At 54.6% G+C, this 24,580-nt stretch overlaps 1 protein-coding gene across 9 annotated transcripts in view; it reads right to left on the reverse strand.

Moving 5' to 3' along the window:
• The window catches only part of MROH1 (maestro heat like repeat family member 1), a 67,963-nt gene that overhangs the window by 28,092 nt on the left and 15,291 nt on the right, over positions 1-24,580 (reverse strand). For all 9 annotated transcript variants that reach the window (XR_014236470.1, XR_014236471.1, XM_082363927.1 and 6 more), the window contains 10 exons: positions 19,442-19,573; positions 18,872-19,034; positions 18,535-18,633; positions 13,548-13,699; positions 13,017-13,157; positions 12,680-12,772; positions 8,392-8,470; positions 8,052-8,165; positions 3,961-4,034; positions 2,306-2,428 (listed from right to left, as the gene is read on the reverse strand). Coding sequence is in view for 7 of the 9 variants with exons in the window: in XM_082363927.1 (XP_082220053.1) it covers positions 2,306-2,428; positions 3,961-4,034; positions 8,052-8,165; positions 8,392-8,470; positions 12,680-12,772; positions 13,017-13,157; positions 13,548-13,699; positions 18,535-18,633; positions 18,872-19,034; positions 19,442-19,573 (1,170 nt within the window). In the remaining 2 variants the exon portion in view is untranslated. The remainder of the gene's footprint in view (positions 1-2,305; positions 2,429-3,960; positions 4,035-8,051; positions 8,166-8,391; positions 8,471-12,679; positions 12,773-13,016; positions 13,158-13,547; positions 13,700-18,534; positions 18,634-18,871; positions 19,035-19,441; positions 19,574-24,580) is intronic.

Genomic DNA, 24,580 nt, shown 5'->3' on the forward strand with positions numbered 1-24,580 from the left:
TGAAGGATCACCAGAGAGAGACATTACAGGAAAGTATAGGCCAATAACCCTCTTGAAGAGGTGCAAAATCTCTCAACAAAGTATCAGGAAATCAAATCCAGCAATATATTAAAAGCATTATAAATCATGACCAAGTGTCATTTATCTTGGCAGTGCAAGGAATTCAATACCTAAAAAGCAATCATTTATGTCCATTTCAAATTCAAAAGAATTGAAAGCAGAATCTTTAATATTAAAAGACTGAATGTGTTCCCCTTAGAATGGAAACAAAGCAAGGATGTCTGCGCTCATCACTTGTATTCAGCATTGTAATGGAGATTCTAACCAAGGCAATAAGGCCAGAAAAAGAAATAAAAGCCATTCAGATTGGAAAGGAAGATTGAGCTGTCTATTGGAAAACATGACATTCCATGTAGAAGATCTCAAAGAATCTATAAAAAGTAAGGACACAAGATACAAGGTCAACATGTAAAAATCAACTGTATTTCTACACACTAGCAATGAACAATTGGAAATTGAAATTAACAAAACTATACTATTACAATAGCACTAAAAACATAGTTACAGATCTAACAAAATATGTGCAGAATCTATATGCTTAAAATTACGAAGTACTGACGAAAGAAATCAAAGATGACCTAAGTAAATGTAATGCACCATTTTCATAGATGGGAAGACAACATCAATTCATCAAAAGATATCAATTCTTCCCAAAGAGTCTACAGATTCAACACAATCCCAGTCAAAATTATAGTAGGTGGGCTTCCCTGGTGGCACAGTGGTTAAGAATCCGCCTGCCAATGCAGGGGACACGGGTTCGAGCCCTGGTCTGGGAAGATCCCACATGCCGTGAAGCAACTAAGCCCGTGCACCACAGCTACTGAGCCTGCGCTTTAGAGCCTGTGAGCCACAACTCCTAAGCCCGTGCGCCAAAACTACTGAAGCCCGCGCGCCACAACTACTGAAGCCCGCGCGCCTAGAGCCCGTGCTCTGCAATGAGAAGCCACTGCAATGAGAAGCCCGTGCACCGCAATGAAGAGTAGCCCCCACTCGCCGCAACTAGAGAAAGCCCGCGTGCAGCAATGAAGACCCAACACAGCCAAAAATAAAAACAAATAAATAAAATTCTAATAGGTTTATTTTTGTAGAAATCAACAAGATGATTCTAAAATGTATATGGATAAGTGAAGGAACTATAATAGCCAAAAGAATTAGAAAAGAAGACTGAAGTTAGAGGACTCATGCTACTTTGCTCCAGAATTTACTGTAAAGCTTCAGGCAAGACAGTGTGGTCCCGACAAAAGGACAGACGCAGACCAGTGGAGCAAAACAGAGTCCACAAAGTCACTTGATTTTGACAAAGATGCAAAGGCAACTCATCCACGTGGAAAGAAGAGTCTTTTCAGCAGATGGTGCTAGGACAACTGCACATCCACGTGCAAAATAATGAGCCTGAACAACCACACCTCACATTAAATAAAATTAACTTAAAATGGATCACAAATCTATATGTAAAACCTCGAAGTTAAAACTTCTAGAAGAAAACACAGGAGAACATCTTTGTGACCTTTGGTTGAGAGAGGATTTACTAGCTAGAACACCAAAAGCAAGAGCTATAAATAAAAACCTGATAAAGTGGACTTCTAAAATATTAAAACATCTGCTTTTTGAAAGACATTGTTAAGAAAATAAAAAGATAAGTATGACGCAACAGACTTGTCAGAAAATATTTACAAACCATAAATCTGATAAAGGACTTGCATCCAAAATATATAAAGAACACTCCGTACTCAATAATAAGAAAGTAAACAACTCAAAAATAGGCAAAAGCTGTGAACAGACACTTAAGGAAGACATGGGGATGGCAAACATTGGTCGTTGGTGAGATGCCAGCCTGTCAGGACAGCTTGAGAAACAAACAGCCCGGACCCGAGCCTGCAAGTGCCCACAGGGCCTCTCATGTGCTGCTGCTGGGGCCATGAGATGGCACAGCCGCTTCAGAAAACCGTTTGGAAATTTCTTATGAAATTAAATGCACACTTTCCATTCGTGCTTACCCAGGTGTACAAACGCATGCTCCCACAGAAACCTGTACCCACACGGTCACAGTGGCTTTTTTCGTAACTGCCACACTGCAAACAACTAGAGTCTCCTTCCTCTAGAGAGTGGATAACAGACTGGCACGTCCATACCACGGAATGCTACTCAGCGGTAAGACAACAAATCACTGGCACATGTGACAACGCCCCCGACGGAGGTGGGGAATGAGGGGCCCAGGAGCAGGAGGGTGAGGCGGCGCCCTTACCTCCGCCTCGGGGGGCAGCGCGCACTGCTGCACGATGTACTCGATCATGGCCTCGCCTCCAGGCTGCTCCAGGTAGCCGTGATGGGCCATGGCACTGATCACCTGCACCACGGCCCGCTTCACCTGCCCGGACCGAGGGAGAGCGGCAAGGGCCTCAGAGGAGCGCCGGACAGCACGACGACCCAGCTGGGCGATGGAATCTCACCCTTCCCTCTGCCTGCGCCTGTACCTGCCCCCACCTTCTCCCCAGACCCCTGCTACGAAGGCCAGCCTGCGGCCACGCTCACATCCCCAGGGGAAGGCCTCTTCCTCCTCTTTCCCCCAGCCCCTCCCCTCCCGGGCACCAGCCCTGCTGCTCTCTGGCTCCCGACGCGGGCCGGCGCCTCCTTGGGCATCTCCCGACCCTGTTTTGCCCTTCTGGGCAAGGTCCCCGAGTCTGCACTTGTCACCCAAACACTCCTGAGAGTTCTGAGCCTGCTGTCCAGCCCCTTTGAGAACTCTGTCTGGCGGCTCCAAGGAATGGCTGTGCCGCCGCAGCCGGAAACAGCGCCCTCTCCCCGGGGCGGCGCCTCCTCCAGGGCCTCCCGCTCCCACGCCGCATCCAGACAGCGGCCCGATGCCCCTCCTTGGGGACCCTCCCCTGTGTCCCGGTGACGCCTCTCCGCCCCCGGATCTCAGGTCGCACATCGCTGCCCTGTGCCCCCAACTACACGTGTGTCCTGAGTGACCGTGGGGCTGACAGGTCTGGAGGGAGTGAGCGATGTGGGAGCACGAGGGCCGCTCAGGCTGAGTGCGTCTGGCCACGGACACTGTTGACGGCACGCGGTGTGGCCCCTTGGGGGTGACCCAGGGCACGGGGGCCCTGAAACAGATGCAGGTGGTTTGGGGTCCATTTCAGTAGCTTCTAAAACTCTCACAGAAGGTCCCAAGAACAGGGTGCCAGGATGAGCGCAAAGGCTGGGGCAGCCCCAGGACACAGCTGAGGGGCCCTGCTGCTGCTGAGCCCGAGGAGGGAGGATCAGCCCTGCCCTCGGCTCTGGGCGTCGCCCCCAAGCCCTTGGATGTCCCCGCTGAGCCCCGGGTCCTCGTTTCCCTGAGGCTTCGGCCACGCTGAATCACCTAACCATGTGATGGTTGAGGGTGGGGGCTTCGGGCCAGGAGGGGCTGGACGCTGAGGTCTCCGTGACAGAGGACCAACAGAGACCCCAGACACGAGGCTGGGGGCTTCCCTGGGGGGCAGCTGGCACAGCACTGCCAGGGAGCCCAGGCTGCCCACGGCTCCGCAGGGAGAGGAGAACAGCGGTCCGACTTTGGAGCCTCCTGGGCCTGCCCCTCGTGCCTCTTCTGTGGCTGAGGTTAGTCTGCGTCTTTTTGGTGTAATAAACCATAACGTGGGTATGACGACTCTTGTGCGCTTGGGGGTTCTTCTAGAGAACGATTGAACCCCAGGGTGGTTTGGGGGACCGCTTCCTAACTTCATACTTGGTTAACTGCATCAGGAGGAAGCTGGGGGTCCCAGACACACAGCTTGGCAGGTGCCCAGGCCTGCACGCGCCCACTGAGGTCTGGCCTGGCTGAGAGGTGGCTGCCGGGTCAGTGGCGGCCACACTGCCCGCAGCTGCTCACGGCGGAGCTAGGGCTGCCCGCTGACTTACCTTGCTATTGGTATCCAGAAGAGGAAGCTTCATGGAGGAGAGAATAAAGGGTTGCTTGACTTCCATCTGAGCAGCTGCAGGAAACAGACAGATGGCTCAGTCTGCCCCCCACCACAAGGCCCAAGACCACATTGCCGGGGTTCTGGCCTCAGTGTGGCCCTCCACGTGGCAGGAGGAGGAGACCGCACACGCACAAGCCCACCCATTTCTCTCCGGCGGGCGGGAGGGGGAAATGACCTTTTTCAGCAAATAACATTATTTCACCCAATTAAAAAGCTAGGAGATTGGTGGTTTAGGGCAGCAGAGAAAGAGCGGGCTGAGCATGTATCCCAGTTCAAGTGCAAGGGTCAGGGGGTCTCCTGGGGCATCAGAATCACAGCAGGCTCGTTAAGCACCACCAGCCGCCGTCCCCTCTCCCCACTCCAACCTGCAGGCCCGGGTGGGCTCAGGCATTCACTTTTCACACATTCCCCGGTGAGCTGGCGCTGCCGGTCTGAGGACCCCACTTTGAGAACCAGCAGTATAACCCTTCCTTTCCTGATACTTATTTAATTTTTTTGAGGGGGGGGCCTGCACCACGCCGCATGTGGGATCTTGGTTCCCCGACCAGGGATCGAACCTGGACCCTCGGCAGTGAGGGCGCGGAGTCCTAACCACTGGACCGCCGGGGAAGTCGCATTCAGATATTTAAATGGGGGTGAAAAGTGACTATCAAGAAGTGGTCATGAGATTAATAAAAATAAATACAAAGAGGGACCTCCCTGGCGGACCAGCAGTTAGGACTCCATGCTCTCACTGCTGAGGGCCCGGGTTTGATCCCTGGTTGGGAACTAAGATCCTGCAAGCCACATGGCGTGGTCAAAAAAAATTTTTTTTAATGAAAACAGAGACTGGGAGCACAGTGATGGCGCTGTCATTCCAAGGCCAGCCCCAGGGGAGGGGTGTGTCCTGATCCCACCTCTCACGGGGAACTGGAGGCTGGGGCAAGAAATATACACCATGAGCTTAGTTCATCATCAAAGGACTTAGAACTTGAAGAAGTCTCCCCACTCCCCGGAGACGACACAATTTGAGCTCCAATAATGGTAATAACTATAGATAACAAATAAGGACCTACTGTCTAGCACAGGGAACTCTACTCAGTGCTCTGTGGTGACCTAGATGGGAATATAATCTAAAAAATAGGGGATATACGGATACGTGCGGCTGATTCACTTTGCTGTACAGCAGAATCTAAAATGACACTGTAAATCAACTATACTCCAATAAAAATTAATTTAAAAAATAATGGTAATAACTGCAATGAACTGAAATTTCTCGAACATGTTTGAATTCATGAGTCCCTATGATATTTTTAAAGAGCAATGGTCACCTTTAGAAGATGATAGGGGACCAGTGTATTATCTTGAAAACTGACCAAAGGAGCCAACAGCTGAGCCTGCAGTTCCTACATGAGCCACACTTCTGCGTGGCTGAGTGGCAGGTGAAGAGCATCTCTTCATCAAGGCACCCAGCGAACCGGCGCAGCACCAGCCGTGCCCCAGGCGGCGAGCGTCAGTGCTGCCGAGGCCGCCCGGTACACACTGTGCCCCCTACAGCCTTGCCAAAGGGACTCGACTGGAGTCTGAGTTCTTGCCAATTTGCAAGAAATCCAGACGGACGAGAAAACCTCAATCTGCACCTCAAGAACACAGCCCGCCAAGCTGACCGTGTGAAACTCCACAGGTCCAATGGCCTAGGCTCTTCCACGGATAAATTACAAGAGAAAGAAAAGAGCACAGGAAACCTGCGGTTTAAAAGGGACTGAAATGTGGGGAGTGTTGTTTAGTGGGGACAGAGTTTCAGGTTTGCAGGATGAAAAGGGTCCTGGAGGCGGCTGCACAGCGATGTGAATGTCCTTAACGCTGCTGAGTGCACACCTACAACGATGAGCATGGAAAATTTTATGTTATGTGTATTTTACCACAATTGTAAACAAGCAAATGAAACCACCAAGGGCCAAGCCCCCCAAAAGGGAGAGATTTAAATATGTATATATATATAATTTTTAAAAATTTTACTTTTTTCCTGAAGTAGAGTTTACTTACAGTGTTGCTGGTGTTCAGCAAAGTGATTCAGTTATACATATACGTATCTTTTTTTTTTTTTTTGACTGCATTGCGTTCGTTGCTGCGCGCAGGCTTTCTCTAGCTGTGGTGATCAGGGGCTACTCTTCCCTGCGGTGCACGGGCTTCTCATTGCAGTGGCTTCTCTTGTTGTGGAGCACGGGCTCTAGGTGTGTGGGCTTCAGTAGTTGTGGCTCGCGGCCTCTAGAGCGCAGGCTCAGTAGTTGTGGTGCACGGGCTTAGTTGCTCCGCAGCACGTGGGATCTTCCCGGACCAGGGCTCGAACCCGTGTCCCCTGCATCGGCAGGCGGGTTCTTAACCACTGTGCCACCAGGGAAGCCCTATGTATCTATTCTTTTTCAGATTGTTTTCCATTATAGTTTATGACAAGATACTGAGTATAGTTCCCTGTGCTATACAGTAGGACCTTGTTGTTTATCTATTTTATATATAGTAGTATGTATCTGTTAATCCCAAACTCCTAATTTATCTCTTCCCCCCAATTTTCCCCTTTGGTAACAAGTTTATTTTCTGTCTGTATGTTTCTATTTTGTAAATAAGTTCATTTGTGTCATATTTTAGATTCCATATAAAAGTGATATATTGCATATGTCTTCTTCTTTCTGACTTACTTCACTTAATATGATAATCTCTAGGTCCATCCATGTTGCTGCAATGGCATTATTTCATTCTTTTTATGGCCGAGTAGCATTCCATTTTTTATATGTACCACGTCTTTCTTTTGGCCACGCTGCGTGGCTTGCAGCATCTTAGTTCCCTGAGCAGGGATTAAACCCGGGGCCTGGGCAGTGAGAGCACCGAGTCCTAACCATATATACGTATCTACACTTACGGCCAGAGAAAGAACTTAAAGGAAAAAATGAAAGACAAGTGGATATGAAGTGACTTTGGAACATCATCGCGAGAGAAGAATTAACAAAGGAAAGGCAAGCGAGGCTGACTGCGTTAAAAACGTTCAGCGCCACTAATGACCACGAACAGCAGATCAGAGAGGAAGCGAAGGCCCGGCCGAGGCCCAGACGAGGCCCGCAGGCACCTGGGCTCCCGAGGGCGCTGTGGCGGGTGAGAGGCCTTGCTCTCTGTCCCAGCAACACCCTTCCCCAGGGAGCCAGCAGGCCACCAGCCACGTGCTCCTGGGCTCACGGCAGGACCCGGCCCCGCCCACCAAGTGCTGCCCCCTCACTCCCCAAACCCGAGAGCTGCCAAGTGCACAGGCGCCACCTGGTCCACACGCTTGTTCCACAGAGGGTCAGACAGAGAACACTTAGGCTTCCAGGGCCACAAGTGGTCTCCGTCACATTCTTCTTTGTTTGCTTGTACAACCCGTTGCCATGTGAAAACCACTCTCGGCTCACGGGCTGTACAAAAGCAGGCTGCAGGCCTGATGTGGCCCACGGCCATGGCCACGGTTTAGCAACCAAGACTCACCGGAAAAAAACAGACTTAAGTGTGAAAACTGTTCAAGCTTATTGCTGATTAAATTAGCCTTAAAAGCAAGAAACCTGAATTCTTCCATCCAATTGTGAGGAAACCATCAGACACATGGAAATCGAGGGACTGTCTACAGAACTGGCCTCAGCTCTTCTCAAAGGTCCACATCTAAGACACAACTAAGCAACATATGCCTGTGCACAGACCCCACACTGAGCGGCAGCCGCGGCAGACAGCGTGACAGGTCAGCGGGACCCTGAGCCACCACAGCAGCGGGCACGTGGCAGCTGCCGGGCCCAGATCAGGGGCGCTGTGCCCCACTGCCTGCAGCCAGCTGGCCAGGGCAAATGTCAGTGACGGACGCCTGCTGGGGGGCAGATGAGCACTATTGCTGCAACTTTGCAAAAAGTTTGGAGTTTTACAAAATAGAAAGTTGGGGAAAATATTTAAAGAATTCAAAGCAAGATGTTCCTTTTCACCTAAAAGCTGGACAATGTCTGCCTTTTCCATCTCTGCGCCACCAAGGGCACTTACCGGCCGAGTTGATGACGTGCCTCACGACCTGGAGGGTGCCCACACGGGTCCTCTCGTTGCTGGTGTCCAGCTTGGGCAGCAGGAAGGCCAGCAGGCGGTCAGGCGAACAGCAGGCTGTAGGGCAAGCGCTCGTCAAAAACTGTTCGTAACGAGCTGTCCTTCGCCCCCTGCTGGCTGTCTGCACCTCCAAGACAAGCAAGGCCCGGCGGCCAGCGAGGCCGGACGCTCGGGGCTGCGGCCCAGCCAGGCCTTGGCTGTATGCTCCCCAGAGACACAGGCGGGCAGCACACTAGACAAGGGGCCCCCCGCCCCCCAGAGCAGCCAGGCCGCGGCCTCATACCCAGCACCGTGAAGCAGCGCAGCACCTCCTTCTGGTTGCTCACCACCAGAGGGCTCGAGGACTCGACGGGCACGCAGACCTGCTCCGGGAACAGAGGGCACAGTCACAGGGGCCCAGCAAGGCCGCGGGAGGGACAGGTCCCCTGAAGATGCTGGGCCCAGGCCCCACCCCAGCCACCGCGCAGGTGCAGGTCCCTCAGGCGCTCTCTCACCTGGGTGCAGGAGCCCCTTGCCTGTGACCAGAAGCGCCCTGGGGACCTCAGCCCACAGCTTATAGTTGGCCCTCTCAAGGGAAAAGAGTCCTGGCTCCTTCTACACCCCACCCTTCCCACCACCAGCCAGGAAACAAATTCCCAAGACACATTCCTTGATGAGAAAGGAGACAGTTTCCTGCTTTCCTGGGCATGACACCCTGGGCTGGAAACCACGGACCTCTAGAATACAGAAAGCACTGGAAACCAAAATACCTGGAGTCCATTCGTTCAAAATTGTAAAAGAAAAAGAAGCTGCACTAGTAAAAGCAAAAACAGAGGCTGTTGGCAGATGTGTCTCTGGGCTCCACTGCACCTCAGCGGGTGACACTCACCGGGGGCTGAGCTCTGGGTGGCACCCCAGTACCCACTCAACCCCTCAAGGTCACAACAAAGGACACCCGCAGGGCCTCCGGGCACAGGGCTCTAAGGTGAGAAGTGACCAGCGGTGCAGGACCAGGTGAATGCCAGGCGGCTGGGCTCTGCTCCAGGCCCCCAGGGTGCTCCTTGTCACTTCCACTGCAAAGACCTAACCTGGCCATAAAAGGCACCGCGGCTTCCTGCCTGCTCCCGGGCTCACTCAGCTGCCAGCTCTGAGGATGCTCAAGCAGCCCAGGAGCAGGGAGCCGGCTTGGAAGCAGAACCCCCCACCCCCCGGGGAGCCTTCGGAAGATGCGTGACGTGACCACGCGCGAGCCTGAGCTGCTCAGGACTCCGCAGTGACTTGGAGAGAGTAAACCGCTGCTGTTTTCACATGCTAAGTTTTGGAGTGATCGGTCAAAGGGCAATAGGTAACTAGTGCAAATGGGTAGTCATCTGGAAAAAAGATAAAACTAGATTCTCACTCTTTCCCTAAAATAAACTCCAGACGGATTAAACAGTAAAAGTATAGGGGAAAATGAGAGAAGCTAAAAATTAATTGCAGAACTCGAAAGCCTTTTCCAAGTATAGCAAAAGCTGAACTGTAACATAAAAGATGGATAAATGATGGTGTAAAAACTAAATAATTTTGCATGGCAAAAAATACCATAAACAGAGCCACAGATAACGGACAAAGTAGAAACAAACATTTATACATACATGATATGAGACTATAAATAACTGCTACAGATCAATATGAAAAAAAACCCCTAAAAACCAATAGAAAAACAAAAGACATGAATGGAAAGCTCTAAGAAAAGGAAATATCACATTTTTTCTGCCTTTTCAGCTTTTATATATTTATATTTCCCGTTTAAACCCCACCCCCATCCCATAGATAATCATTGTTTGTTTTTACAGTTTTATGCAATCACTTTTATATTAAGTAAATGATATTGTGCTACATCTCTCATTTTTTTCCTCACTTTTTTCAGAGTTGTAAACTTTTTCTCCATAGAGATCTTAGGCATTCTTCGTTAGGTGAATTCCCAGATACCTTACGATAAGTTTCTGTTGCTATTGTAAATGATCATTTTTTTGTACTTTCTAGTTGGTCACTACTGATGGAGAAGAAAGCTCCTGATTTTTACAGGGTGGTCTTGTAACTGGCAACCTTGCTGAACTTAGTTCTAGTATTTGTGAACCGATTCAGTTCATATATGAGTGCATTTCTGGATGAATAAATCAACCATCCATAAAACAAACATCTACTGAGTGCTCACGAGTTAACACAGACCGGTGCTGGGACAGCAGGGAACAGAACAGAGCAAACCCTCCCCCCCACGCCTGTGCCTTCTCGCTGGGGAGACCCGAGTGGCAACCCACCCGTTGCTGAGTGTATTAAGAGGAGCTCGGGGACTCGGGAAAGGCAAAGCGGGGACCGGGACGGAGGGTGGGTGGCCGGGAGAAGAGGAACGACAGGTCTGTCCTCGTTACCCCCATTTCTGTTCCTTTCCCCATTAAAACTGAGAGTGGGGCTCCTTCCTGCTCCTGACACTAGAGGAAACGTACCTGTCTCCCATTCACTATGATGTATGCGGAGGGTTTGGGTATTTAAACTTCATCAAGTTAGAGAAGTTCCTTTCTGATCCTGGTTGCTAAGAGCTTTAACGACAAATAGGTGTTGAACTTTATCAAAAGCTTTTTCTGCATTGATTGGTATCAGAGAATATTTTCAGGAATCTCGTTCCATGATGAGGTGAGCTGACAGGCCTCAGTGCCGTGCAGCCCCCCTGGCTGGGCCCTACACCCCTCGTGTACTGGGAGAGCAGTGCTGAGGGTGCAGTGCTGAGGGTGCAGTGCTGGGAGAGCAGTGCTGAGGGTGCAGTGCTGAGGGTGCAGTGCTGGGAGAGCAGTGCTGAGGGTGCAGTGCTGGGAGAGCAGTGCTGAGGGTGCAGTGCTGGGAGAGCAGTGCTGAGGGTGAAGTGCTGGGAGCGCAGTGCTGAGGGTGCAGTGCTGAGGGTGCAGTGCTGGGAGAGCAGTGCTGAGGGTGCAGTGCTGGGAGCGCAGTGCTGAGGGTGCAGTGCTGGGAGAGCAGTGCTGAGGGTGCAGTGCTGAGGGTGCAGTGCTGGGAGAGCAGTGCTGAGGGTGCAGTGCTGAGGGTGCAGTGCTGGGAGAGCAGTGCTGAGGGTGAAGTGCTGGGAGCGCAATGCTGAGGGTGCAGTGCTGAGGGTGCAGTGCTGGGAGAGCAGTGCTGAGGGTGCAGTGCTGAGGGTACAGTGCTGGGAGAGCAGTGCTGAGGGTACAGTGCTGAGGGTGCAGTGCTGGGAGAGCAGTGCTGAGGGTGAAGTGCTGGGAGCGCAGTGCTGAGGGTACAGTGCTGAGGGTGCAGTGCTGGGAGAGCAGTGCTGAGGGTGAAGTGCTGGGAGCGCAGTGCTGAGGGTGCAGTGCTGAGGGTGCAGTGCTGGGAGAGCAGTGCTGAGGGTGCAGTGCTGAGGGTACAGTGCTGAGGGTGAAGTGCTGGGAGAGCAGAGCTGAGGGTGCAGTGCTGAGGGTACACTGCTGAGGGTGCAGTGCTGAGGATACGGTGCTGAGGGTGCAGTGCTGGGATCACAGTTCAGGGCAATTCCCTTCACTGAGCACACGATCCTCACATCTAGCCTCACAGTAGTAGACCTAGATTTTTCTGTGTGGTCCTGATTTGGATTTGGAATCAAGACCAGCCTCAAAGAATCTATCAGGCAGCTCTGGATATCCTTTTCTCATTTCCAAGCCCACCTGTGTAGGGTGGAAATTAGCTGTCCCTCAAAAGTTTGGAAGAACGCAACCTTCAAACCACGTGGGTCCTGGGTTTGCTTTCAGAAAGGAAGGGCTTGGAATGTTGTTTCCATTTCTTTCTTGGTTTAGTCAAGTTTTCTATTTCTTCTCTGCCAATTTTGACATTTTTAAGACTTTTCTAGGAATCTATCCACTTCATACAGTTTTTCAGGTTCATTACCATTGCTCACACACTAAAATTACTATTTAATCTCTCTACCATAGCCAGACCCCCGGCCCTCGCTGGGAGCCGTCCGTGTGTGTGGCAGGTGAGGGCTCAGGCCAGCGGGTCCGGGGGGCCAGGCTGGCATCCCAGCAGGTGTGGGAGTGGAGCAGGCCCAGAGATGCCCCAGGGGGTGGGGGAGCAAAGAAGTCAGTCCACTCTCCCTGCTTCTCTTTCTCAAAGAGCCGCCTGCCCACGCTCTCTCTAGTTTTCCGCCCCTCTTCTCTCCCACTCAGAAAGTCCCATGGACGCAATGTCCCCACCAGAGCTCCCCGTGACCTCCACGCTCCTCATCTGACCTGGGGGGGCAGGGTGTGCACGGCTGAGGAGCCTCCTCGAAGCCCCTTCTCCATCAGAGCCTTCAGGACCCCTGAAGGGGGTCTCCACCTGAGCCCGGGTCCTCGGGACGCACGGCCAGTGCAGATGGCCCCAGAGCTGCCCCTGGCCTGCTGGCCGCCTGCTCCGGTCCCCGCACACCGGGGCCGTCCTGTGTCACGCGGCCCGAGCCCCCGCGCTGGGCAGACAACAGGGGGCCTAGCCCCGAGGGAAGCCTGCACTCCGGCCCCGCCTCCCGCCCCCTAGCCCTCAGCAGGCCCCCCCCCAGCGCGCCCCCAGCCCCCCCCGCGCCCCCAGCCCACCTGAGCGTGCAGGGCAGCCAGGAGCGAGTCAAGCTGGACGTCCAGCGTGCGGCTGCCCACGCTCGCGGCCGCCTCGAGGATCTGGCCCAGGCTCTGCTCGAGGAGGGAGGAGAGGGGCCGTCAGGGCCTCCTCCTGTCCCAGCCCCACCCCTGCTGGCTGCGGGAGTCTCCCAGCCCTCCGCCCTAGCGCTCGCAGGGGAGGGCCGGGACGGGGGCGCGCGGCGAGGCCAGGTGGGCCTGCTTCCCGGCTCCCGTCCGCGCCCCCCACTGAGGCCGACTGCCTCGGGGGCCTCCCACCCCGACCCCGCGCCCCCTGCAGCTAAACTCCTGAACGCACCTTGGACACGTGGACGGTCTCGGCGTGCTTCTTGTAGAGGCCGAGGAGTCCAGGCAGGAGCTTGGGGAGCTGCTCCTCCAGCTTCTCGCTGGGCAGCAGGTGGCTCATGGGCCCCAGGGCCTCCACCACAGCGAGCCGCAGCTGGGGGGACACAGGGACAGGCGCTCACGTGCAGAACGGCCGGCAACGCCCGTCAGCCCGGGGCAGAGGTGTGCAAAGAGCCCTCCACCAAGGACCCCACAGCCGGACTCGAAGACCCGGGTTACCACGAGCGGGGGTCCTAAAGGGGCGGAGGGAGTGGGCCCAGGGGGAGAGGTCCAGCGCTGGGGCCGCAGAAAACTAGCCCTACTCTGTGAGGACCTGCGGGGCGGGGGAGGGAGGGGCACGTGTAGACAGATCTACCCCCCCCACCCCCAGAGAACCCGCAGGACAGCAGAAGAGGCCCAGGTGACTGGAGCAGTACCTCCAGGCTGGGGGTGGGAGAGGAAAGCCAGCTAGGCGAGGGCACAGGTCCCTACAGGCCGCGCATACCTTGGCTTCCCGGCTCTGCAGCCAGTGGTGGAAGAGGATGTCGTAGGCGCTGAAGATGTCAGTGGCGAAGGCGTCCTTCCTGACCATGGGGTCGGGGGCCTGGTCCAGGTCGGCCAGGTACTCCAGGGTGCTCTCACTGAAGCGCTGCAGAGCTGTGGCGACCCAAGCGGTAAGCGGCGGCCGGCCCATGGCCGCACAGGCTCTGCGCGACACCTGCCCCTTGTAACATGCCACACCACCCGCGAGACACCCTCCGAGCACCCGGCCAAGCTCGGGACCAAAGCGCTGTGCGGGCGTGAAGGGTCCCCCAACTCGTGTGCTTCGCAGAAGCTCAGAACGTGACCTTTTTCGGAAATAGGGTCTTTGCAGATGCAATGAGTCAAGATGAGGTCACAGTGTGGGGGATGCCACTACAACAGGACCGTGTCCTCACAAGAAGAGAGACAGACACGCGGGGACAACGGAGGCACAGCTGCACTGCTGCAGCCTCGAGCCAACGCACCAGGATGCACGGGCACCTCCAGACGCCAGGGGGCCTGGAAGGTTTCTCTCCAGAGACACAGAGGGCGCACGGCCCTGCCTACACCCTGCTCTCGGAATCCTGGCCTCCTGAGCCTTAGAGAACACATTTCTGTTGTTTTAACCCCCCAATTTGTGGTCCTTCGTTAAGGTGGTCCAAGGAAACCAGTACAGGCACCAACCTCCCCAAAATGCCCCCAGGCCACCACGCCTGGCCCGCTCCAGTCTGCTGTGCCCACCTCTCCCCTCACAGAGACGCATGCCACGCGCTTTCAAGGGCCGCTGTGCCGGGCAGGCGTGGGCCCCCCAGGACACGTGTAGGAAGAAGACCTGGGGGCACGGTGGCGGGGTGCCGAGAGTGGGGAGCGCTGGCCTGGGGGGCTGTGTCCGTGGAAGGGACTGTGCTGTGGCCACCAGGCGGGACTCGCTTTGGTGCAGACCTGTGAGTGGTCAGCAGGGCCTGGACCCTGGGTCAAGGGAGACGATGGGGCCACAAAGGAGAGTCGGAGGCCAGGACCTGGCCATGGGGCCTGGGCAGTGGAGGGGGAGATGAGGACGGAATGGCCCAGAGAGGCGGCGGCTCCCAGCCGGGGATCCCGAGGGCAGAGCCCGGCGCCCAGGCAGGGGCTGCAGCAGCTGCCCCGGGGGTCTTTACTTGCCCCAGCTCACAACCTCAAACCTGGCCCACTTGTAAGGCTAATTTCTTACCTTGGGCTTTGCAGCCCAGCAGAAAGACTAACCCTAACCCTCCATCTACAGGAGGGCAGCCATATTCACACGTGCTCAAGAGAGAACATAAAGAAATTCTGAAAGAAAACTACCTCCTGGGGGAAGGTTTCTGTGTCATGGGCAGCCCTTCCACTGAGGATGGGCCCCTGGAGGGTCTGGTGAGGTGGGCTCTGGTCCCCTACCCGCCACATGGCTGCTAAAACCAAGGCTTCCGGTGCCCCGAGAACCCTCAGCTCCTCTCTCAACCCCCCGCTCCTCCACGCCCCCTTCGTCCCCCCTCCTCTTTTGCCTCCTTGAGCTGTTCAGTCAGGCTGTTGGTCAAACTGATCAGGGATCCTAGGTATTTTGCATGGGAAGGTCTTTCAGGATAACAGGCTACTATATGGCCAGAAGCAGAAACCCACCCTTGAATCTGTTACTAGGTTTGAGTTTTTCATCAGGTATACACACAGGCATAAGGTAAAAGAGCAATTCTCATACACCCTCTGCCAGCCCAATTTCCCTTTCTCCAGAAGCAAACATGGGGTTTGGATCTCTCGATAAATTAACGCGTCCACGATGTTCCTCACCTACTCCCCCCAAGGCCAGGGCCAGTCCTTTCCATCCATCCCTCCAGACCCGCGCTGCCAGAGCCCACCCACTCCCTCCATGAGCAGCTTTGTTTCCCAGAGTAACCGACCACCTGCGGTTTGAGTCTCCTTGGCTCTCCAGGCACGAGTCACTAAGGCAACCTCCACATCTCTTGCCGCACACCCTGGGGCTCCCTTGGCCCCGCCATGGGGGACCGCACCCTTCCTGATCCTTGCTTCTCCAAAAGAGTCTTTACCCTCCTGCTCAAGTAGCATCTGGGCAGGGTTCTGATTCTCAGAGGGTGCCTTCCACTGGAGCTTTCTGACGCTCTCCCTTGAACGGGAGAAGGCAAGGACACCTATTTCCTCAGCTTCCCCTTGGACCATCCCTGCCCCACCCCGCCACAAAGTCTTCCTGGTGTGGTGCTTGGAGGGCCTCTCCATCAGGAACAGCTCCTGCTCCAGGGCAGGTTCGGGGATTACTGCACGACTCCCCCACTCCACTCTCTCTGTTCGTTCTTTCCAGGGTGTCTTATTCGAATGCTGGCTTCATGGCCTAGCCTGCTAATTCTTTTCTTTCTCTCTTATTTTCCATATATTTGCATTTTTGCTCTATTTTCTGGAGGATTTCCTCAACTTTCTCTTCCATTTCTGCCTTCCATTTTCATCATGTTTTTAATTCCCAAAAGCTTAATTTTATTCTCCGAACGTAGCTTCTTCATAGCAACACGCTTGTTTCCTGAATGCATCTTCTCTTAACTCCCTGAGAATATTAACCCCAGATTTCCTTTCCTGCCTGTTTTCTCCTCCCTGAACTGTCTGCTTTCCCCAAGTCTCGGTTTCTGTTTATTCTGCTGCCACCTTTCCTATCAGAGACTTTCCTTGTGGGCAGTGATTTTTGGCCGCCTATTGGTGCTGGACAGTGTGGCCAGGCCAGCCGTGCACCCTGCTATCTGGGACATGTCAACACGGTCTCTGGGTCTCCCTCCCCACTCTTCCCCTGCCTGGCCACAGCCTCCTGCAAACTGGACAAGCACCTTCAAGTGTGCACGTGCTCCTGTTCTTGGCCCAGCGCCGCTGCCCACTTGTGCCGCCTTCCTGCAGTGGACACAGACATCTGCCCAGAACCAGAGGCTGTCTGGAAGGACAGGAGGCCCCAGCCCTCTCGTGGCCCACCCAGGCCACTAATGGGCTCATGTGGACCCTCCTGGCCCGACTGAGGCCACTCCAGTAGGCAGGGCCACTCTTCCCTCCAACTGCAGACCCTGAACGTTCTATCTGTGGTGAGGAGCGCACACCTCAGCAGGAGGGCGGCCTGCGGGCAGGTCTCTTGGCCCATGCACTTGCTTCATACGTGACATACCAACAAGGTGAGAACTGCAGGGGCCTTTGGCCTGGGAAGGGCAGGGACCAGAGCTCTTGAGAACTGCGGGTCAGCTCTCTGTGCAGGGCCCCGCGCTTCCCGGAGTGAGGCCAGTACTTCCCAGAGGAGCTGTCCGGGGCCAGTAACTAAGCCCTCGGCTCCGACACGGGCTCTTCTTGTTCCCCCACCGGCCTGGACGCAGGCTGTCCTAGGCTGGTCTTCTCCCCGTTTGCAGCGCACCCGAGGTACAGCCCCAGCCCCTCAGCTCTGCCTCGGTCCCTTCTGTGTCCTGCTCCTGCATTCCCAGCTCAGCGGTGATTCCCGGCCCAGCTGCTTGGGGATCCTGTCACAAATTCCCTTTTCAGCCAAAACTAGGTCAAGGAGGGTTTCTGCCCTTCAGCCCAAGCAGCCTGCCAATCACACACAGGTGGGAGGAGCCTGCAAGAGGAAGGCACCAAAGAGACCGTGGCAGGGAACGGAGAGAATGGGGAACGCAGGGGCTGTGAGGAGGGCTGGCAGGGGCTGGAGCCCCTCCTAGGGCCCCCTGAAAGCAGGGGAACCCTGAACCCAAAGCCACTGTGAACAGCGAGGGCTGGGGCCCAAAGCTCTAGGCCCCGGCTAGGAAAGTCCCCAGGTGTGTGCAAGATACGCAGCTTCCCTAGGAACCCTCCCCAAACACCAATGCTCTAGCTACCAGCCCCCAACCCCAACCCTGAGCCCTGCCCAGTGTGGCCACGCCCTCACCACATGCTCCCTAGCTGGCAGCCTGGGGTGGAAGCCCAGCACCTGCTAACAGGCTGGGCTGCGGATTAAAAAGGGTCCTGTCCTCGTGGGGGCCTCAGATGGCCCAGGCGCTCCCTCTCCCTCCCCTCAGTACCAGCCAGCAGTCTTCCTGAGACTGGTGGGGACACTAGGGTCACCAGGAAGCTGAAGGACAAGGGCAACGTGGTGGCTGCTAGAAGAGGCCCAGGCCCCCTCAGCCCCCGTGTTTCAGGACCCTCTGCTTCCCTCCCACATGAGTGCCCTCCCCTCCCATCAAGAGTCACGCCGCGAGGCACCGTTCCCCTGCCCAGGCACGCAGAGGGCTGCACACAGAAGGTGGGAGAGTGAATACCCCGTCCCAAGATGCCCATGGAATGGTCACTCTCCCAGCACGGAGCAGGGAGAGAAATGGGAAGCAGCTGCAGCTTTGGGTAAGTCTCTTCCCGCCCCGCATCAAGCGTCCAGGGCTCAGGGACTGCAGTGTAAAGTCCTGGGCAGGGGGGTCCCCAGCAGCAGAGAAAAGCAGTCAGATGGCAGAGGCCAGGTCTCTACCTGCAGCAGTGCCCACCCAGCCCACGCCTGCAGTCACCCTTCCTCTAAATGTCCCGCCCTCCTCCTGCAGCCTGGAGGACCCGCAGCCCCACAAAGGGGCACTGGAGACAAAAGGTCCAGGAGTGGACAGGCTGCGCCCAGCCCCTGCCCCGCAGAGGCCCACCCGCCCGCAGAGGCCCCCCCGCCCGCAGAGGCCCCACCTTACCACAGCAGAGGCCCCCCCGCCCGCAGAGACCCACCCACCCGCAGAGACCCACCCGCCCGCAGAGGCCCCACCTTACCACAGCAGAACACCACCCGCCCGCAGAGGCCCCATCTTACCACAGCAGAACACCCCCCGCCTGCAGAGGCCCCCCCGCCCGCAGAGGCCCCCCCTTACCACAGCAGAACACCCCCCGCCCGCAGAGGTCCCCCCGCCACAGAGGCCCCACCTTACCACAGCAGAACACCACCCGCCCGCAGAGCCCCCCCCGCCGCAGAGGCCCCCCCTTACCACAGCAGAACGCCACCCTCATCGAGTCGGGCTTGGCTGCACTCAGCATGGGCACCATGGTGTTCAGGATGGACGTCAGGAAGGGCACCATGCCGAACACTGCAAGAGGGGTACGTCACGGGGGCCCCACTGCCATCCCCACCCAGCCTGTCCTTCCCTCGGGCCCTGTGCCCCAGGGGAGGCAGAGGGCACCCCGGCCACATGCCTTGAGCTCCTTCTGCACAGCCTGGGGCTCACGGTGGAGCTGCTGGGACACAAGGAACCGAGGCCAGCGGGCTTTCAGAGGTCCTCACGACCGCTGAGAGCACGGGCCGAAGGGGGCCGGGCCGCCACCTACCATTGGAAACTGAGAGGTTGGCGAGCGTCTGCACGACAAAATGGTGTGGCAGGACCCCGGGCTGGAACTTGCTCAGCATCTCCTCCATCACGCTGCTGATGAAACGCTTTCCCACCGCCACCAGGACGTTGCTGGCAGCCTGCTGCCAATCACAGACCAACTCCTACCCCCACAGAAGATCTGAACTGGCACCCAGACCGGAGGAGGCAGAAACCGCCCAGGAAGCGAAACGAGACACTCCGCCCTCCGTCACGCCAGGGGACAGGCTGCCCGTCTTCGGGACGCGGTGCTGCTGCGAGCAGGGCTCCCTGCTGAGCCCAGCGCCCCCACACACCGGGCACCGCTGCCCCTACGTTTGCCCTGAGGGTTTGGGAAGTTTGCTCTCTGTTTCAGTTTCCATCGGAGATTGTGGGGTGACCCTGCCCACCCCAGGAGGGCAGTCAGTGCACAGGACCCCAGGGGCCAAGCCCGAGGCAGCCGGGCACAAACCCACACCCTAAAGGCACTTGGGAGGAAAGGCCTCGGAAAGCAGCTTCCCTCCCAAGCCGGGGCCTGGTCAGCCCCACAGACCTTCACTCTGGTCATCTCGCTGGAGGCCAGGAGGATGCTGGCCCTGGCCACGTCCTCGTCCAGCTCGCCGACGTGACTGCACACGACCGTCTCCATGACCCTCAGGATCATCGTCCGGTACGGATGCGCCAGCTGAGGAGAGAACCATGGAGGGAGGACCAGGACTTGCTTGTCTCTCACGGCTCCTCCCTGAGCTTGAGAAAGCCCCGGTCTCCTGACAGCATCGCTCTGGGTGGCCCGCCTCCTGGGGAGCTCTCCGTATGTCCTGGCGCAGCCCCCTCCTCAGCCACCTCCCTGCAGCGCCCCCGTCCAGCACGCGTCGTCCTCGCCTTCAGTGAGGACACGCAGACCACAGCGGAGGCTGTGACAGGTGGAGGGCATGTCACGGTGATGACAGAAAACCCCGCGACATGAGCAGAGCCCAGCCAAGGGAAGGGCTTCATCCTGCCGGAGTCCCGGGCGTCACGGAGACCGGCGGTGAGGGCAGGAAATACTCAGGGAGCCAGGAAAGACCAAGACCCGCTGCTCCCTGAGGACCCTCCCCCCTCACCCCGCGAATGGAGCATCCAGACAGGGGGTGCAGACCAGGGGGCACAACCTCAGTGCAGCTGGAGTGCCCAGGCCACGTGATAGGAGGAAAGAGGGCAAGAAAGGGTGCGACTCAGGCTGGCTGCACTCTGCAGAGCTGCTCAGGCCTGAGAAAAGGCGCTCGTGACCCTCGGGCGAGAGCCCCCCGCCAACGACGTTCCCCACCACGCTCCCTCCTGCAGAGGCCGCTGGCAGCCCTCACGGGGGTGGCCCGCACTACCCGGTCACTCAGCCCTGCAGGCGAGAGGGGAGGGCAGGAACCCCTCTATTTCAAGTAGAAACATACAGCTTATATCTGGGGAAAGTACCAGTGTCCTACTGATGGGGTCATTCACAGCTGCTGGGTTTTTAAATTTTATTTATTTATTTATCTTTGGCTGCATTGGGTCTTCGTTGTTGTGCGCGGGCTTTCTCTAGTTGCGGCGAGCGGGGGCTCCTCTTTGTTGCGGTGCATGGGCTTCTCATTGCGGTGGCTTCTCTTGTTGCAGAGTACGGGCTCTAGGCGCGCGGGCTTCAGTAGTCGTGGCTCGCGGGCTCTAGAGCGCAGGCTCAGTAATTGTGGTGCACGGGCTTAGTTGCTCCACGGCATGTGGGATCTTCCCAGACCAGGGCTCGAACCTGTGTCCCCTGCATTGGCAGGCGGATTCTCAACCACTGTGCCACCGGGGAAGCCCTACTGGTTTGTTTTGTTCTGTTTTTCGCTTTTTTAAATTGTGTTAAAATACACATAACAAAGTTTACCATCTTAACCATTCTCAAGCATGCAGTGCAGTGGTATTAAATACATTCAGCTTGTGGTGTGGCCATCAGCACCATCCCTCCCCATAGCTCTTTCCATCTTATAAAACTGAAACCCTGTCCCCATTAAACCCTAACTCTCCATTCCCATCCCCCCAGCCCCTGCCACCCACCTTTCTACTTTCTGTATCTGAATTTGACTATTCTAGACACTTCATATAAGTAGAAGTATACAGTATTTGTCCTTTTGTGACTGGCTTATTTCACTGAGCAAAATGTCCTCAAGGAGGCTCATCCAGGGGCTTCCCTGGTGGCGCAGTGGTTGGGAATCTGCCTGCCAATGCAGGGGATACGGGTTCAAGCCCTGGTCCGGGAAGATCCCACATGCCGCGGAGCACCTAAGCCCGTGCGCCATAACTACTGAGCCTGTGCTCTAGAGCCCACGAGCCACAACTACTGAAGCCCGCGTGCCTAGAGCCCATGCTCCGCAACAAGAGAAGCCACCGCAATGAGAAGACCGCACACCACAACAAAGAGTAGCCCCCGCTCGCCACAACTAGAGAAAGCCTGCACACAGCAACAAAGACCCAACGCAGCCAAAAACAATAAATAAAATAAAATAAATTTATTTTTTGAAAGTCCTATGTATCCTTAGATCAAAATATTTAAAAAAAAAAAAAGAGGTTCATCCATGTTGTAGCATGTGTCAGAATTCCCTTTTTTTTTTTTTTGGCAGCACCACGGCCTGTGGGATCTTAGTTCCCCGACCAGGGATTGAACCTGGGCGCTTGGCAGTGACAGGGCTGAGTCCTAACCACAGGACCACCAAGGAATTTCCAGAATTCACTTCCTTTATAAGGCTGAATATTACGTTGTGTGGATGGACCACATCTGGCTTATCCATCATCCACTGATGGGCACTTGGGTTGCCTCCACCTTTTGACTAATGTGATTAATGCTGCTATGAACAAAGGTGTGCAAATATCTCTTTGAGACTCTGCTTTCAATCTTTTGGGTATATACCCAGAAGTGGAACTGCTGGGTCATATGATAATTCTATTTTTATTTTTTGAGGAACCTCCATAATGTTTTCCATAGCCACTGCACCATTTAACACTCCCACCACCATTGCACAAGGTTTCCAGTTTCTGCACATTTTCACCAACACTTGTTTTCTTTTTTTGATAGTATCCATTGTGATGGATGTGAGGTGGTATTTCACTGTAGTTTTGACTTGCATTTCCCTAATGATTAGTGATGCTGACCATCTTTTCATGTTCTTATTGGCCATTTGTATATCTTTTTTGGAGAAATGTCTATTCAAGTCCTTTGCCCATTTTTGAATTGAGTAGTTTGGTATTTTGTTGTTCAGTTTTCAGAGTTCTCTATATATCCTGGATATTAATTCCTTATTGGATATATGATTTGCAAACATTTTCTCCCATGCTGTGGGTTGCCTTTTTACTCTGTGGATAGTGTCTTTTGATGTACAAATTATTAAAATTTTCATGAAGTCCAATTCGTCTATTTTTTCTTCTGGTTGCTTGTTCCTTTGGTGTCATATCCAAGAAATCATTGCTAAGTCCAATGTCCAGGAGCTTCTGTCCTATGTTTTCTTCTAAGAGTTTTACAGTTTTAGGTTTTACGTTTAGGTCTCTGACCCCTTGAGTTAATTTTTGTGTATGATGTGAGGTAGGGGTCCAACTTCATTCTTTTGCAAATGGATATCCAGTTTTCCCAGCATCATTTGTTGAAAAGACTATCCTTTCCGCATTCAATTGTCTTGGCACCCCTGTTGAAAATCATTTGACCATAGATGTGAGAGTTTATTGCTAGGCTCTATTCTACTCCATTGGTCTATGTGTCTGTCTCTATGCCAGTGCCACACTGGCTTGGTTATTGTAGCTTTCTAGTAAATTCTGAAATCAGGAATTGTGAGTCCTCCAGCTTTGTTTTTCTTTTTTAGGAATGTTTTGGCTATTCAGGATCCCTTGAGATTCCCTATGAATTTTAGGATGGGTTTTTCTATTTCTACAAAGTTGCAACAGCTGCTTATTTTTCAAGATTTTATTTCCACTTTATGTTGCTCTTGAGAGTTCAATGAGCAGAACAGTAACCACAGCAAAAGAAGATGTGGAGCACTCCCTCTGAGGGCGGGGTTTTCGCCCAGGCCCTCATGCAGAACGATGTAGCCACAGCCCCCTGTCAGGTAGCACACTGGGAACGGAACGGGGTTGGGGGGGCAGCTTGCTGATGATACCTGCCCTTGGCAGGTGTGTGTGAGATTTCCGGCTCAACCATTCTGACGTGTTGGTGGGTGGCCAATGAGCCCATCACCCCTGCTGCCCTTCCCCCACCCCCAGAACTGACTGAGTCCACTAAATGGATGAACTGGATGACCAGGCTATCTGCGGGCAGGACGACGTTAGGAGGCAGGGCCTTTGGGATGTGATTAGGCCACGAGGGTGGAGCCCTCATGAATGGAATTTGTGCCCCTATAAAAGAGACCCCAGGGCTTCCCTGGTGGCGCAGTGGTTGAGAATCTGCCTGCCAATGCAGGGGACACGGGTTCGTGCCCTGGTCTGGGAAGATCCCACATGCCGCGGAGCAACTGGGCCCGTGAGCCGCAATTACTGAGCCTGCGCGTCTGGAGCCTGTGCTCCGCAACAGGAGAGGCCGCGACAGTGAGAGGCCCGTGCACCGCGATGAAGAGTGGCCCCCGCTTGCCACAACTAGAGAAAGCCCTCGCACAGAAACGAAGACCCAACACAGCCATAAATAAATTAAAAAAAAAAAAAAAAAGAGAGAGACCCCAGAGAGCTCCCTCATCCCTTCTGCCAGGTGAGGACAAAGGGAGGAAACATCCATCTATAAACCAAGAAGCAAGCGCTCACCAGGCACTGAATCTGCCAGCACCTTGATCTTAAGACCTCCAGCCTCCAGAACTGTGGGAGACACAAGTCTGCTGTCTAAAAGCCACCTAGTCTGTGGCATTTTGTCATAGGAGCCAGAGGGGACTAAGACAACTATTCTTGCCTCTCTTCCCCAAATCACTTCCCTGCCCACTGGCCTGACAGCCCTTGTGAAGGAGCCTGCTTGTCCCTGGGTTCACCTTTCCTATGCTGAGACTTGGTCAACAGGAAGGAGACTGGATCTGTCTAAAATTGTGCGGCCCACCACCGTCCAGGAACACAGACCAGGACCAGCTGGTGGAGCGGCAAACATGCCCCAGTGCCCCCGGCACATTGAAGCCTCTAGAAGCTGATATCTACAAAGTATCGCATGCATCTCAAAATGCTGCACTGACCTACGATGACTCGATAGTGCTGTACACCTTTCTTCTGCTATCCCACATCTTTTTGGAGAGAGAATCAAGGGGATTCGAAATGTACATGCTAAGATGCAGCCCAATAAAGTCTGATTGTGAAGAAACACGAGTGAGTGGCACAAAGCTGCTAGCAGCACGGTGTGGACGAGGCAATGGTGGTGGCTGGGGGTGGAGAGGCACTAGGAAGGGCTCCACTGCGAGGGGCAGAGCTTCCAACTTCAGACACGCTTACTATAAAGGGCCACTGTGAAGGAAGTTGGTTTTTAAAGTTGGTTGAAGAAACTAAAAAGGCTAGAAAAGGGGTAAAATCGTAAGTGAGCTAGAAAATGACAAGTATGAAGCACACTTAAATTTTGCTATGAATTATTAAAAATAACAAAGGCTTTTTAGCCACCTTTAGTACTCTTCGGCCATTTCCTCAAATAGCCAGGGCAGCCCTAATCTTTGTCTAACAATCAGACGCTGAATTCAGCAGGTCACGATGA

This window comes from Balaenoptera borealis (assembly GCF_965194805.1).
Source record: "Balaenoptera borealis genome assembly, chromosome: 17".
Classification (NCBI taxonomy): domain Eukaryota; kingdom Metazoa; phylum Chordata; class Mammalia; order Artiodactyla; family Balaenopteridae; genus Balaenoptera; species Balaenoptera borealis.